Source organism: Girardinichthys multiradiatus, chromosome 7 (genome assembly GCF_021462225.1).
Source record: "Girardinichthys multiradiatus isolate DD_20200921_A chromosome 7, DD_fGirMul_XY1, whole genome shotgun sequence".
Classification (NCBI taxonomy): Eukaryota; Metazoa; Chordata; class Actinopteri; order Cyprinodontiformes; family Goodeidae; genus Girardinichthys; species Girardinichthys multiradiatus.
Window position 1 is genome coordinate 25893957 of NC_061800.1, and position 16926 is coordinate 25910882.

The 16926-nt window shown below is 40.0% G+C and overlaps 1 protein-coding gene across 1 annotated transcript in view; it reads left to right on the forward strand.

Annotated features, from left to right (window-relative positions):
* ubr3 (ubiquitin protein ligase E3 component n-recognin 3) overlaps window positions 1-16926 on the forward strand; it is a 59007-nt gene that overhangs the window by 12289 nt on the left and 29792 nt on the right. Inside the window, exons 11-22 of the mRNA XM_047370293.1 lie at window positions 863-949; window positions 1040-1105; window positions 1194-1283; window positions 1368-1496; window positions 1601-1653; window positions 1753-1886; window positions 3387-3472; window positions 3552-3693; window positions 7128-7224; window positions 12701-12842; window positions 13113-13217; window positions 13331-13501. Coding sequence (XP_047226249.1) covers window positions 863-949; window positions 1040-1105; window positions 1194-1283; window positions 1368-1496; window positions 1601-1653; window positions 1753-1886; window positions 3387-3472; window positions 3552-3693; window positions 7128-7224; window positions 12701-12842; window positions 13113-13217; window positions 13331-13501 — 1302 coding nt within the window. The remainder of the gene's footprint in view (window positions 1-862; window positions 950-1039; window positions 1106-1193; window positions 1284-1367; window positions 1497-1600; window positions 1654-1752; window positions 1887-3386; window positions 3473-3551; window positions 3694-7127; window positions 7225-12700; window positions 12843-13112; window positions 13218-13330; window positions 13502-16926) is intronic.

The following is a 16926-nucleotide window of genomic DNA, read 5'->3' on the forward strand; positions in this document are numbered from 1 at the left end:
CAAAACAATTTCATTTTAGTCTTATCTGACCAGAGCCTTTTCTTTAACAAAAACAAAGCCAACAAAGCAAAATACAGTCAGTACTAATAGTTGCTCCACTGAGCTGTTGACGCCTGCAGCTCTCCCAGAGATACAATGAGCTTCTATGATTGATACTTCATTTGCCAGGCTTGTCAGTTCAGGGTAGGTTTGCAGTTGTACCATTCTCTTTCCATTTTCAGATGATGGGTTGAACACGGTAATTAACGTCTCCACAGCTTTAGAGTAGAGTGCTCTGAACACCAATGCATACCACACTTTTTTGGGATTTGTACTTGTAAGATATTTAGAAAATATATTATTAGCTTCAGCTTCATGATAAGATAACATTGCTGAATTAAATATGTCAGAACCTCTTATTTAAAACTTTTTTTTCTTTCTATCTTTCTTTTGTAAAAAGTCAAAATGCACCAAACAGTGGCAGTGTCTTAGAGATTTTACAATCAAAATTGCACATTTTTAACAGATTTTTAACTGTATTTTATTATTGACAGTTATTGTCCACTGTAGTGCCTCCTCAGAATTACCGGTCAAAACTAATTGTACTTTACATGTAAACTTACAGTGTTATTTCAATGACTGTGTTCCTGAAGTGTGTGCTGTTGACCTCTTGGCCAGGTCACTCTTTTAAAAGAGAGCTCTGTCTCAATGGGTCTTTCGACCTGGTTAAATAAAGGTTAATAATAATTGTTTTGGTCTATGTCACTCAAAGTTGGTATAATACATTGAATACTGTGGTTGAGGCATGACCAGTGTGGAAATAGTTCAATCCATAATGCCTGATTTAGAATAAATTTTAATATGCTATATTTTCTGTAAACAGGAGACGCAGGAATATACAAAAACTGTGGTTCGGTATTGCTTGGAGACCCTGCAGATCTGGTTTGATGCCATTGGCTTCATTGATGAGGTAAATTAAAATGGCAGTTTTCTTGCTTTTACAGACAAGTTTTGTTCTCAGGGTTCTTTTTTCTCATTGTTCACTGCATATATTTCCCAGCCTGCTCCAAATCAAGTGACGTTTCACCTGCCGCTCCACCGCTACTATGCCATGTTCCTCAGCAGAGTATGTTAGAGCTTTTCCCCTTCTAACAGAAAGTCTGTTATTTAGTTTTTGTGCTTCAGCGTTGACTGTTTTGGTTGCAAATCCTCAGGCTGTGAAATGCCAGGGGTTGGATTTGGATAGCCTCCTACCTGATCAGGAAATGCTGATGAAGATTATGGTGCATCCACTCCAAATTCAGGCATGAAACTTGAAAACCACACATTCACTTCTTTTTTACCTCTAAGTACTGATGTGTTGCTCATAACGTTTTCTGTTTCTAAAGGCATGCCTGTCAGAGATCCACAGCAATATGTGGGTCAGGAATGGTCTGCAGATTAAAGGACAGGCTATGACTTATGTGCAATCACACTTCTGCAACTCCATGATAGACCCAGACATCTATCTCCTGCAGGTTGGAAGTGAAGGCTCATAGAGAGTGTTAACTGTTGGTATCATTCTAATATATATATATATATTTTTGTGTTTTTGTATTAAATTATTTTTTGTTTATTGTAGGTTTGTGCATCAAGACTGGATCCTGACTACTTCATTTCAAGTGTTTTTGAGAGGTGGGAAACATGTTTCCATATTTCCATGATGCAAACCGAATTTTCATTAGTTTTCAAACTAACTTCAAAGGTCCAATCACCTTATCTTCTCTGGTACAGATTTAAAGTGGTTGACCTCCTGACGATGGCATCTCAGCACCAGAATGCCGTGTTAGATTCTGAGCAGGAGAGGCCGATGCTTGAAGGAGCGTTAACGTTTCTGGTCATACTGACAAGCCTTCGCATTCATTTGGGTAAGCAGTGCAAAAAACTTGAAGCACGAGAGTAAAAAAAAAAAAATTATTATGCTTAACTGAGACTTTTGAATTGTAATTGAGGTTTGCTTTAGATTGCTGCTTGTTTTAAGCAATGTTATACTTCAGTGGTCGTTTTAAAGCCTGTGGTCTGTTAGAAATTAATTTAGATTGTTTAATCACTGCTTTCTTTTGCCTGAATTGCAAGGAAAGTGTGTTTTGTAAAATATATGTGAAGTTGGTGGGAAAAATGATACATGGTATTCATTTTTTATTACAAGTCAAAATCCAAAAAGTGTCACCTGAAACCATCAATAAAATCCAGAGTACAACCAATTGCTTTAATTAGTATTTAGAGATTGGCTTACATGCATTTTGGTTTGTGTGGCATAAAACTAACAATGCACACCCTGAGCCGGCATTCAACAGTTAAACTTGGTGAGGATATCACTATGTTGTAGGGATGCTTTCCTTCAGCAGAGAGAAAAGAGCTGGTCATACAACCAGAGCGTGTAGATTACAGCATATTCATGTGTTCAGATGGCCCAGTCAAACTCCAGACCTAAATCCAATCGAAAATCTGTGACAAGACTAGAAAATGTATCATTTTTATCCAATCTGACGGAGTTTGAGCTATTTTGCAATAAATAACTTGAAAAGGTTTCAGCACAAAGCTGTGCAAAGCTGCTAGAGATACCCCAGCAGACTGTAGTTACAGCAAAAGGTGCTTCAATGACTTGGTGGGGGGAGGGAACGGGGCACTGCTCTGTGTTGATCTGTCACAGATCTCAGTAAAATGCATCGCAGTTTCTGTTTGTAATGTAAAGATTGAAACAGTTCCAGAGGCATGAATACTTTTGCAGTCCGTTGTCTGGACCATTAAAATATAAAGTGTGCTGCAGCCTGACCCCATCGTTAGCTTTGTGAAGCTTTGAACCCATTCATTGTTAAAAAACAAAACATTTTAATTAAAAGTGATTAAAGTTTGGCATGACCTTAACTCAGCATGAAGTCGTCTAAGACTGCACTTAAAGTCAAACCTACATCAGTAATGTAGTCAACCACTACTACTGTTGCTGGATGTTTTTCACTCTGTCATCCTTAAACTTTAATTCTAACCTGGGAAACAAAAATAAGTTACATGTTTCCTCATGTTCACAAGAAATTAGACATTAACTTTTAATTTAGACTCTAATTGAAGTTATTGGTGGTAATGAAATTACTTTGGGCTAATAATGTTTAGAAAATTGTTGCACTGGGAGATTAGCACCCAAATTTAAATCAGGGAGATGTTTTACAGGCATATTGATGGTGTCTTACTCTTTCTATAAATTTGTTATACAACTTTGAAAAACAAAAAAAGTCTGTATTATCTGGTTTTTAATGACTGTCAAGAATAGCATGATCTTATGATATTTCCCATTATTTTTTTTCCCGTGATGTTTTATTTTGATTTTAATCTACATGAACTCCTTCTCTCCTGCTCATATTTACTAACAGGAATGACGGATGATGAGATCCTTCGATCTGAGATGGTCTCCCAGTTATGCATGAACGACCGAACCCACAGTGCACTGTTGGACCTTGTATCCTTCACAAATATGCTAAAGATGCATTATATTATACGTAGGTTTTTTTTTTTTTCCCTTAAGAAAGTTCTTCTAGATTCCTGAAAATCCCAACCCAAAGAGCGGCATTGTTCCAGGTAGCTGCAGTTTTGAGGATGTGCTTTCCTCTGTATCTGATTTCAAAGCACCTGTGTTTGAGCCCGGAGGCTCCATGCAGCAGGGCATGTACACACCGAAAGGTAAGAGGATTGTGTTGAAGAAAATGTTTAAACAGACCATGGTATGAGGTCTCGTATGGATGGCACTATAGCAGTGCCATCCATCCATCTACATATTCTATCAGCACTGTAGAGACCTGGTTCTGGTTTCTTATTGCCTCACTTACAGTCGATGAGGAAGAAACACTCCTGATTAAAATCAGGGGAAGTCACGAGTGTTTACATTTCGTGCTGCTGAATTGTAACATGAAAAGAAAAAAACTGAGTTGGCAGTTATTGAAAATGACGTTTAAACATAAACAGATTATCAGCTGATCAAAAGACCATAGCTAAAAACAACCCGCTAAAAATGAACCAAAATTATCAAAAAAGGGACCCAGAAGTTAGCAGACCCATAACTCTGATCACTTTGAATATTAGTTTAGGTGTGCTTGATGTGGGCTTCCAGTAGGCTGGTGGGAATGCTCCTCCTGGAGGTGAAGATGGATTAATGGAGAGCATGCACGGCCTGAAAATGACATCTGTTCTTGTGAATCTCTCTCACTATTTATCTCTGAATATCTTCAGTGGGATTTAGATCAGGAGGACATGTAGGATGGTTGAAAAGCGGGAGAAGCTTTTTGTCAATCAGATTTTGTGAACTGCAGCGCTGTCGTGCTTGAAGTCCCAGTCATCACCCCAGAGACAAGGGACGTTAATGAAGATGCCTGCAGCATCTTCAGCTGCAACCCAGCTGCCCACATGACCCAGTTGACCTCTTGTCATTCCAGTAATGTTGGAATCCATCAGGACCATCCAGATTAAATTTACTCTGGTCAGAGAATAAAGGTTCTTCCATCTTTCAGTGTACCCATCTTTGGTGCTCCCTTGCAAAGTCCAAATAGCCAAATTTGTGGTTGTGGAGGACATGTGGGCTTTGAAGATGTTCTGTTGTTTAATCCTTTCTTTTGCAGATGCCATCTTATGGTTAAAGCTCTGCAGTCAGCATCAGTAAGGGTCTTAACTTAGGGTAGAGGATTAGAATGTATCTTTATAGACAGCCCATCAGATTCTCCAGCTCAATGCGAGTGATTATTTTCCTTAACCTTTCCCCAACCCCTTTAGTGTCTTTAAAGAAATTTAAAATGACTGTCTTCCAGCGTCCAGACTCTGCGGTGAAGCAGTGTAGCAAGAGACCTTTCTTGTGCATTTCTACAATCCTGCAGAAAAGCCTTTCTGTCTTTGCCATTAGTGGGTCATTACAGTGTGAATGCCTGTCAGAAAAAGGCTTGAAAGTCAGATTTCTTCTCAGATTTTCACTTTTTATTTTGGCTATGATCAAGCAGTACGAAATGTGAATATGTAACTCTTAAAATCCTGATTTTAACATTTTGTTCAGGAGAGCAACAACATCTCCAAGACTGAGTCTACATATTAAGGATAAACGTTGAGCATTACATCAGCCCTGGCAAAAACAAAATACACCCTCTGTTAATTGTAGGGTTTCAAGGCATACATGATCTGATCTAAAACAGGTCCTACAATTATTTAAATCTACCCTCAGCAGTATTAAAACCATGCAGCACAGATTGCACCATATTATTATGTATTAAACATTTAAAACCCTAGCTGCATAAACAAGTATAACCCTAGAATTCAAAGGGATGTACTTTCTTTTCATTATGAATATATCCTACAGTCACACAGAGGGGATATTCCTTCTATAAAGAGTTGGAAGGAGGACGTTTCAGACAGCTACACCTACACTATGGAGAAACAAAACTTTGAAAGTGGTACAAGGAATAGAAATAGTATCCACATTCTGAATGGCAGTGAAAGAAAACCTCAAATAAAATTTTGCATTAATGTTTGCCCTTATTAGGGATATGTGTACAGCTCTGCTACTGAAAAAATAAAACCGCTATATATTTATCATCAGAAGTGATAATCTTAAACAAGACAAATCTTATAAACAGCATATTAGGCTGGTGCATATAATTTACTATCCTATCAATCAAAAATAATATTTATTTCTGCAGTTTGCTGTATTTTTAAGTATTATGGAATCACTTTTCTTTGCAAGGACTCTAGCCAGAATGTTTATAGAAGGGGGAGCTTTCCAGAAGAACAACATAGATATTTGTGTATAGTGGATTCAATAGGCAAAAATGCTTTATTGGGGAATAAAATCTTGAATGGTTAACAGTGGTGCATTGTTGTTTGTATCTGGGATCAACATGCAAGTATTATTCTGCTATATGAACAGGTTACCATTAGAGGGGGCTGTTACACAGATGGAGAGACTTAGGAAGTGAGGAGTTCCAACTAAAGGGGAAAATATCTCAAATAACTGCAATAGAAACAGAAGCAATTCCATTTATATGGAGGACATGTACAGGGGTTGGACAATGAAACTGAAACATCTGTCATTTTAGTGTGGGAGGTTTCATGGCTAAATTGGACCAGCCTGGTAGCCAGTCTTCATTGATTGCACCAGTAAGAGCAGAGTGTGAAGGTTCAATTAGCAGGGTAAGAGCACAGTTCTGCTCAAAATATTGAAATGCACACAACATTATGGGTGACATACCAGAGTTCAAAAGAGGACAAATTGTTGGTGCACGTCTTGCTGGCGCATCTGTGACCAAGACAGCAAGTCTTTGTGATGTATCAAGAGCTACGGTATCCAGGGTAATGTCAGCATACCACCAAGAAGGACGAACCAGTGAAGTTGAACATCTCCCATGGCCTGCACAGTCACCAGATCTAAATATTATTGAGCCACTTTGGGGTGTTTTGGAGGAGCGAGTCAGGAAACGTTTTCCTCCACCAGTATCACGTAGTGACCTGGCCACTATCCTGCAAGAAGAATGGCTTAAAATCCCTCTGACCACTGTGCAGGACTTGTATATGTCATTCCCAAGACGAATTGATGCTGTGTTGGCCGCAAAAGGAGGCCCTACACCATACTAATAAATTATTGTGGTCTAAAACCAGGTGTTTCAGTTTCATTGTCCAAACCCTGTATATTAGATATAGAAAATATGGGTTTTTGTCTTATACCACACATTATTTATCTCAAACTATTATACGATGTAATTGATTCATTTAGTTTAGTAAAAACTAATATAACGCATTTAATAGATTGGATTTTTTGACTTTGTTGCAGTCCTTCAATTTCTGTTAGTTCCAAAAGTACTTTACTATGTAGCATGCTAAATCATTTTCTCCTAATTCTCTGTTGTCTACATATGGTGAAAAAAAAAAAAAAAACGGTCCATGCATGTATTCTCTCATTTGAGATTAGAAAAGAGTATAAACCGTCATATGAAGTTTGAAACTTTTGAGGTTTGTTCTGTCAGAACTCACCACCTGGGGGCAGAGTTTTACCATTCATAAGGGAAAGATGAAAACTGGGAGAAAAGGGATTTAATGTCACTTTGAAGCAAAGCTTTCCTCTTTTGTTTCCCCTCAACTAGCCGAGGTGTGGGAGAAAGAGTTTGACCCCATCATGGTGATCCTCAGAACAGTCTATCGTCGTGATGTCCAGTCAGCAATGGACAGATACTCAGCCTTGTAAGTTAACAACATTTCCACTATTTATCGCTAATAATTCATTTATTGCCCACATTACACTGGGATTAGTATCACCTCTGTCACCTGCGTCATGAAACGGCACAATGAGAAAGGCCAGGTTTGGTGCTACATCTGCTGGAATGAGTTCCCATTAAATGAACACCCACAACAATTCTTATTTGTCTCTGAATTGTAATCGAATTGTGAAAATCCATCTTGTTGACTGTGAATCAGATGTCTTTTAAGCGAAACTTGTTTGGAGGTGGAAGAATTGCCTTGCCCCCATCACCCTCTGTGACTCCACAATTGACACTGTGGAATCTTTCCGCTTCCTGGGAACCATCATCTCCCGGGACCTCAAGTGGGAGACAATCGTGTCATTCGGTCTGCAGTCTACTGATTGGCTGCAGTCTACTGTCGCTCCAGGAACTGTACACCTCCAGGACCCTGAAGCGGGCAGGGAAGATTCTGGCTGATCCCTCCCACCCCGGTCACAGACTCTTTGAAACTCTCCCCTCTGGCAGGAGGCTGCGGTCCATCCGGACCAAAACCTCACACCACAAGAACAGTTTTTTACCATCTGCCACCAGCCTTGTTAACAAAGCCCGGAAACCACCCTGACACTCTCCCTTTCCCCCACACCCACCCTTTTTTGCTGACAGGACACTTGTAACTTCCAACTTAAGCGTTATATTAACGCTCAGCTTGGATTTCTGCTTTACTTGCACTGCCATACTTGCAGACTGATCACCTGCACTGTTGTACCGCTCTCGCATCTTATACTGCTCTACATACTGCTCTACATTTACTCTCACTCACTTAAAACTGTGCACATATATTTACATTGTAGTTATGTTTATACTGTTTAATTTGAGTAATGTATTGCACCGACTACGCCAAAACAAATTCCTTGTATGTCCAAAAACGTACTTGGCAATAAAGCTTTTCTGATTCTTATTCTGATTGAAGAATGTGAGAAAAGGTTGGAAGGTAGCCGTTTGTTAACAGGACTTTAAGAAAAGAGGAATAATCTTTTTGAAGGTGTTGGGGGCAGTTTTCTTCCTTTATGCCAGTTCAGTGTAACTAAATGAGGTGTTGATATCGCACCTGATATCTGCCAAACTTAAAGCTGTCACAAGATTTTCTAGTATCATGCGGCCCAACTTACAGCAAAAATGTTACATGCCAATTTAAATAAAAGGGCATTTATTTGCCTTTTATGAGTCTTAATTATTTTAAAAAGGCAAAAAAATTTTAAATGTTTTTTTATTGATTTTCATTACTTTATATAAATATCAACAAAAGTAAACAAAAACAACCCACCCCAAATCAAGAAGGAGCACTACAGTGTCCACCTAAAAAAAAAAAAAAAAAAAAGAAGACGAAAACATCCATACAGCCCACACACACAAAATACAGATAAACATTCCCAGGCATGGTTCAAAGTAGTCAGATATTAATTACAGTCTCTGTAAGAAAGATAGCAATGGGTCCCAGATCCTCCGGAATCTGTCCGACTTCTGATGAAGATCATGAGTCAGTTTTTCGACTGGGACAATAGCAGAAATTTGTGATATCCACATATCAACTGTAGGGCCCTGTGGTGCTGACCATCTCAGTAGTATACATTTCTTGACCAGGAACAAGATAATTACAAGCAAATGTTTAGTATCTGCATTAAGTAGAGTGTCTGAAGCATGATTAAAAAGACAGAAGGAGGGAGTTAGTGAGAACCGTTTACCAATGGTCTCTTGTATCATCAAATGAACCGCTTTCCAGAATATTTGAATACAATTGCAAGACCAAAACAAATGAATAAATGTGCCCCTATGTATTTTGCATTTATGACAAAGGTCCGAAGCATCAGGAAACATCCTCCGAAGGCGAACAGGTGTATAATAAGTTTGGTAGAAAAATTTAAAGTTCTGCTCATGTATAGAGACCGAGTTGCCGTTGGGGAACACCCCATTACAGATTTCCTCCCAATCTGCTAGATCAAACGTCAGCCCCAGGTCATGCTCCCACACCAGCTTCACAGCATCATAACCTGAGGAGTCAGAGCCAGATAATAAACTATATATCTTAGAAATAAGTCCTTTAGGAGATTTGGTCATGACAATTACATTCTCTAACTCTGACAATTTTGTGCGTAATTGTCCTGTCCTCCAGAGAGAGCTCACAAAATGACGGTATTTATAAAAAAAAAGGCAAAATTTTAATATAAACTTTAAAGATACTAAAACCTCCTGAGCAAGTTGGACATACAGGTCCTTCTCAAAATATTAGCATATTGTGATAAAGTTCATTATTTTCCATAATGTCATGATGAAAATTTAACATTCATATATTTTAGATTCATTGCACACTAACTGAAATATTTCAGGTCTTTATTGTCTTAATATGGATGATTTTGGCATACAGCTCATGAAAACCCAAAATTCCTATCTCACAAAATTAGCATATTTCATCCGACCAATAAAAGAAAAGTGTTTTTAATACAAAAAACATCAACCTTCCAATAATCATGTACAGTTATGCACTCAATACTTGGTCGGGAATCCTTTGGCAGAAATGACTGCTTCAATGCGGCGTGGCATGGAGGCAATCAGCCTGTGGCACTGCTGAGGTCTTATGGAGGCCCAGGATGCTTCGATAGCGGCCTTTAGCTCATCCAGAGTGTTGGGTCTTGAGTCTCTCAACGTTCTCTTCACAATATCCCACAGATTCTCTATGGGGTTCAGGTCAGGAGAGTTGGCAGGTCAATTGAGCACAGTGATACCATGGTCAGTAAACCATTTACCAGTGGTTTTGGCACTGTGAGCAGGTGCCAGGTCGTGCTGAAAAATGAAATCTTCATCTCCATAAAGCTTTTCAGCAGATGGAAGCATGAAGTGCTCCAAAATCTCCTGATAGCTAGCTGCATTGACCCTGCCCTTGATAAAACACAGTGGACCAACACCAGCAGCTGACACGGCACCCCAGACCATCACTGACTGTGGGTACTTGACACTGGACTTCTGGCATTTTGGCATTTCCTTCTCTCCAGTCTTACTCCAGACTCTGGCACCTTGATTTCCGAATGACATGCAGAATTTGCATTCATCTGAAAAAAGTACTTTGGACCACTGAGCAACAGTCCAGTGCTGCTTCTCTGTAGCCCAGGTCTGGGGAATGCGGCACCTGTAGCCCATTTCCTGCACACGCCTGTGCACGGTGGCTCTGGATGTTTCTACTCCAGACTCAGTCCACTGCTTCCGCAGGTCCCCCAAGGTCTGGAATCGGCCCTTCTCCACAATCTTCCTCAGGGTCCAGTCACCTCTTCTCGTTGTGCAGCGTTTTCTGCCACACTTTTTCCTTCCCACAGACTTCCCACTGAGGTGCCTTGATACAGCACTCTGGGAACAGCCTATTTGTTCAGAAATTTCTTTCTGTCTTACCCTCTTGCTTGAGGGTGTCAATAGTGGCCTTCTGGACAGCAGTCAGGTCGGCAGTCTTACCCATGATTGGGGTTTTGAGTGATAAACCAGGCTGGGAGTTTTAAAGGCCTCAGGAATCTTTTACAGGTGTTTAGAGTTAACTCGTTGATTCAGATGATTAGGTTCATAGCTCGTTTAGAGACCCTTTTAATGATATGCTAATTTTGTGAGATAGGAATTTTGGGTTTTCATGAGCTGTATGCCAAAATCATCCGTATTAAGACAATAAAAGACCTGAAATATTTCAGTTAGTGTGCAATGAATCTAAAATATATGAATGTTAAATTTTCATCATGACATTATGGAAAATAATGAACTTGATCACAATATGCTAATATTTTGAGAAGGACCTGTATTTTTGCTTTATGGTAACACTTTAAAACAAAACACCTGAAATGACATGAACTAGGCATGGCCCAGTAGGAGCCACGGGGCCATGACCTTGCATAAAAATCCCACGGTTGACCATGAAACAGCATTTGCTAAAATATTTTGAAAATGTACAGTTAAACCTAAGCATGTTCTTAACCCAGACAGATTAGTTTTAAAGTAATATTTTCATTTTATCAACATGTTTCTACTGACTAGAAGTAATATTATCATTTTGTGTTACCCAGCTAGAGTACTGACTTGCTACTGATAGAAAATTTGTGAGGGCAGCTAAAGACTAGGCTGATGGCGAGGAGGCTTTCCAACCTCAGACTTGGAGCTCATCACCAAAAATAAACAAATACTAGTGGAAACACGCAGAAAGCTGACGTCTGATTTCTATAGAGTAATGGAAATATAAGCAGCCATTGGTATATTAGTCTGGGTTTCTGCTGGATCTGGTAGCCTGCACTCTGCTGCTTTACAGACATTCTGTTATAGATGTCATTTTAAAAGTGCCTTTATTAAACAGAGTGATGGTATGTGCTCCTTTAATTTCCAAACTAAGACTGTCCTCCAGAAACGTTTCCAAACAATTTGTCATTCTCGCAAGTAAGTGCAGTGTATTTCAGCTAACTCATTGGTAATGTGCAGCAATGGGTGGGGGAGGGACAGTGCTGTGTTACTCCTTACAGCCAGAGAAAACTCTGGTCATTCTGGCATTCTCTGGCATCTCATTAAAACGGCCTTAAGATTGCAGTTTCAGTAAATCCTTTATCTCTTAAACCTTAATGTAACTTAAAGCTGCCAACCGGCCCTTGTCAGTGACTTTGAGTTTTTTCTTCCTGAAAGATTATCTGTCGCCTCTTTTAGATCAAAAGTATTCATATTGAACTGTTTTATATGTGACACACTGCTCTGAGCAGCCAGTCGCGAGGACGCTCAGTGTCACGGCCACTCTCTGCGCAGCACCAGCAAATTTATTCCCCTTCTTTGTCCCTAGTCTGGTTTAATGGCTTTATATACCACCATCTTTTCTTTTGTTTTTCCAAAGCAAATCAGCTCTACCTCCTTGTCCAATGACGCCAAGGCAGAAAGTGTGGGAAATGTAGCGATTTGTCATGAGAAATGTAGGCAATTTGTACGCTTGACTATGAAATCTCAAACGTTCGCGGACATTGCCTGCGGAGTCCGTGCCGCTAACGGTACACGCACTGTGTGTCACGCCTCTGTAGGAGCCTTTTGTGTTCACTGTACCCCTTTAGAATAAAATGTCTTTTTTTTAGTTGTTTATTTGGCATGTTATTACAAACAACACTGAGATGTATTTCTCCTTGCAACATACTGAAACTGCCATGTCTGACCTCAGAGTGTGATAGCAGCCTCCCCTTATTCATTTGCTGTTTGACGGTGATGGATTGCACGTCAGACTGACCTGGTTCTTGTTATAATGATGCAGTCATCACTAAAACAGTGCCATCTGTCAGTTGTTCTCTTGTGTAGACTGAAACCATTTTGTACAGCATATTGTGGTTGGGAGGTTTTGTTTCAGCTGGGATTTCTTTTCAGTTTCTTTATTTTCTTCTAATTTTCTCTTCCTCTTTTCCCTCAATTATGATGGCTTCATCTAGTTTGAAACAGTATGGCATCCATACTGGAAACCCATGGCCACCTTACAAAGAGAGGACTCCTCTGCATCCTTGTTACAAAGGTTTAATTCGACTGTTGCATTGCAAGACCCTGCACATTGTTATATTTACTCTACTTTACAAGGTGAGGCTTTTAACAACTATTTGCATCTCAGTTTAAACTTTGACTTACTTAATTAGTGCACAGTCACCATGATTTTTGGATTATTTGTTGCTGATTTCTTATAAGAAAAGTCTAAAGTGCGGGACCTATATCTCTGTATTAATAATTGAACTATAACAAATACTTTCCACAGTATGACTTGCATGATTTCATGTAGATCCCATAGAGAAACTGCAACCTGAATATTATTTTATTGTTCCATCTGTGTAACTGTATAGTTTTATGTTTTAGATCTGGATGGATCACCAGAACATGTCTGAACATGTGCTGTGCATGGTGCTCTACCTGATTGAGCTGGGCTTGGACAACCAGGTTCAAGACAGCAAAGAGGATGAGGTGAGTACAAGTATAATCTGTCCACGGATAGTCTTATTACTCTTAATTTCCTGTGGTCACTGTTTTTAATACTAACTCTTCTTGCTTGTTCTTACTCGATCTTCTTTTTACAGGAACCTTGCATTGAGGAGCACTGCCATGATAGCTGGTTTCCGGGCACCAATCTTCTTTCCAATCTGCACCACATCATCAACTTTGTAAGGGTCCGGGTTCCTGAGACGGCGCCTGAAGTGAAGAGGGAGACCCCTCCCAGCACAAGCGCTGAAGCTTCTTCTTATGGCCAGGCAAGAGATGACTCTGCTGAACACTCAGACCACATTAACTGTAATGCATTAGCACCGCTATAAGCTTGTAGCCGTATTACGTTTTTGCTACTTTTTGTAGATTTTATAGCCCTTGGGTTTGCAGAGTAGTAGAGTATAAAAGCTGCTCTTCACAGTTTTGTTTTAACTATGTGTTGAGTTAAAAGAGCAGCAATAATTGATCTGGTGCCAAGAAAAACGATTGATTCAACTTTTAAAGCAATTCTGTAAATATATGCCAGGATAGATGTTTTACGAATGCAAGCTGGTTACACATGGAGGCCATCTGTTTGTTTAGAAAATCTGAAATAAGTCACCAAATTGTGTTATGGTGTCTTTTGCCTGTTTTATTTATATTTTAAATGAAAATAGCTCCATTTAGATTAAAGTTTTGCAATAAATCTGCAACCAAGAACCCTCATTACAGATCACTTTGTCCTTTCATACAATACATATAAGTCTGTCCATGAAGATTGCAGGCCGAAACATGCTTTCATAGCATGTCATTGTGGTTGCAGCACCAAAGTGGTGTGGCTAACAATACACAAGAAGTATAAAGGGTTTCCTAACAGGACAATTTAGGGCTCTATTTCCTGAGCGCAATGCAGGCTCTTCAAATGCATTGTTTTTTGTTTTTTTTAACTGTGTCCTGTCCGCCAGAGTAGTGCTCAGAATTGTTGTCTGAGTGCCAAGAGGAAGTCTAGCAGATTTACTTTCACAAGTGGAGCATTACTGCTAACACTGCTGTCTCCGAGCTCTGCTTGATATTTATAAAAGAAACTTTATTAGAAACTGCTTTGGGATTATTTCAGTTGCAATGGACACAGAATTGGAAACAAAAGAAAACAAGCAAGAAAAAGAGAGAGGTGGGGCAAAAAGGAAAAAAGGAGAGAGAAGGAGAAAAGAATAGAGGAGAGAAAGAACGATGAAGAGAATACAAGATAACACCCTGCTAGCTTCTACACCTGCAGCAACATATATTATAACAGCGTTGTTATCAAAAAGTGCACGGTACTTATGAATGCAAGATGTACTCAGTGGTAAATGCGGCTCAATAAAGAACATTTGTGTATCTGTTAACACCTGAATCTAAACACCAGTGGGTCTGAGTGTGAGTGCGCTTGTGTATACAAGGTTTCTCCATAAAAATATGCAATAGTGAGTGTGAGGAGCCACAGACCTGCCCCCTTGGACCTGAAACAGACATGGAGGAGATCTGAGCCACAGACATCCAAAGGCTCCCCAGAGCACAGGAACCCCAGGAGAACCACCGCTGGGACTACTGCAACCCCCCCAGAGAAGAGCAGGGGAGAGTCCCAGGGGAACCGCCCAGCAGCCACAGTGCAGAAGCCCCAGGGAGCAACAAGCCCACAGGCCCCGCCGGCAGCCGTCTACGCCGGAGCAGGTCCAGCCATGGACCCGAAGACCCAAGACCATGTGACACATCACTCCCCAAGCAGAGTGACAGAGCCTGACAGCCTGACAGAGCCCAGGGGCCCAGGCCCTGGCAAACAGCCACCGGGAGTGAGCCAGCATACACCAAAGCACCCAGTCCCAGATACCGAGAACCACAAGTACACCAAGCAGGCAGAGACACCGGCCACCAGTAGGGAGTGTGGTGGGGAGGAAATTGATCCTAGAGAGGCACCAGCTGAAGACCCAACCTGACACAAAAATTAGGCACACACAGTAACAATCACACATTCCCACCCTCATGCGTACACACAAAAACACTCACCCACACACCCAACGTAAAGACAAACAACAATGAACGTCATACACTCACTCACACTCCCCATACATACTCTATACTCCAAATGCATTCAGTGTGTAAATGCAAACCATGTCATTGCACACCATCATCATGTTATAATCTGCATCAGATTCTGCTGAGCAACATATGTTTCAGCTCAGATGAGCTGTAGATAGACAAACAAGGCCTAAAATTAGGCCTTTTGTATCCTTAACAGCAATAGTCACACAATAACTCCTTAAATCATAAGCAAACACCTCATTAACAATTTATTTGTGTGGCATATTTGTTATAAATAGATCAAGAAGAGATGATGCATCTGGATGCTGTGGGTTGAATAGAGTAGGACTGTCTATTATCTGGTTAAGATTACTGAACAAATGGTTTGATTTAAAAATGATTAGTATCAGACAGGGTTGAGAGCCAATCCTAATTAAGATCTCCAATCAGGATTTATATCTTGTGATCTACTCTGGATAAAAGCCTCTGTTGTGAAACTGAAGTGTCATCAATGGCAACAGGAAGTCATTATAACCCAGACACAGTAACCACCAGATCGGCTGATAAATCAATATTTAACTTTAACATTGCAAATAGTTTAGGAACAGATTGTAACAACAAGGTTTGCACTGTAAAACCCGATTTATCAAAAATTGCCACTTCAGAACCCTCTCTTGGATGATCTAACCTATTACATATTACATGCATCAATTTCCTCATCATTACCTATCTATCTGAAAGGAAATATCTGAAATGCCAGTAAAATCAGCACCAGTTGCTTCTGCTCAAATTTGGAGCATATCTATCTTTGCAGCCATGCTGCGATCTTTAACACGTAGAAGACGTAACCCAGACATATTTATAAACTCTTCTGGTGTTTTGCATTCAGTTAATGGCCAGCATTAGGCTGGGCACCAGACATGAGAAGAAGCAACTAAATATTACCCTACTGTTGGAAAAGAAAAACATTGTTCCAGGATAAGGAAGCTTTGCTTAAGCTATACTCTGATTCTACACATAAGTCTATTGTTGAACTGCTATATTATTTTAGGTAGTTTCCTGTTTAAACTCATTTTGCTGTGTTCTTACAGAACTCCAGGCGTCTTTCAGGAAATTGGAGAGAGGTAGCTGTCTGCACCCATTACCATAAAACAGTCTAATTACTTTAATGGCACTAGCACCAGATGGTGCATTTGTCTATCTTATCTCTAGGATGGAAGGGTTTCTTTGCATGTGTTTGGTGGTTTGTGTTTTTCAAAGGAGCCCTGGCTTGGTGTGTCGAAGCGTGAATATAATGCGGTGCTTCAGCGGTTTCCTTCCCAGTTGACTGCTGAATCTAATTACGTGTGCAATGCAGGTTTTGGTGTAAACGATTTTTAACCGCATGCCAGTGTGATTGATGGTAGCTTGACTGGGCTTTATGATGTATGTTTATTTAAGAGTGCAGCGCGGGACCTTTTCTGTCAGCCTAGGTCATGCCAGTCCTTCAGAGGGCTTGCGTGTTTTACATTAGTGCGATTTGAATTTTCTCTGGTAATATTGTTGTCATGAACGCCATCAGACGAGGTGTAAAGTCAGCTGAAATTTTATAATGGCAATTTGTTTTGGGTTATATTGGTTCTGTCAGGTTATGGAAATAAGACAGGTCCCTAAT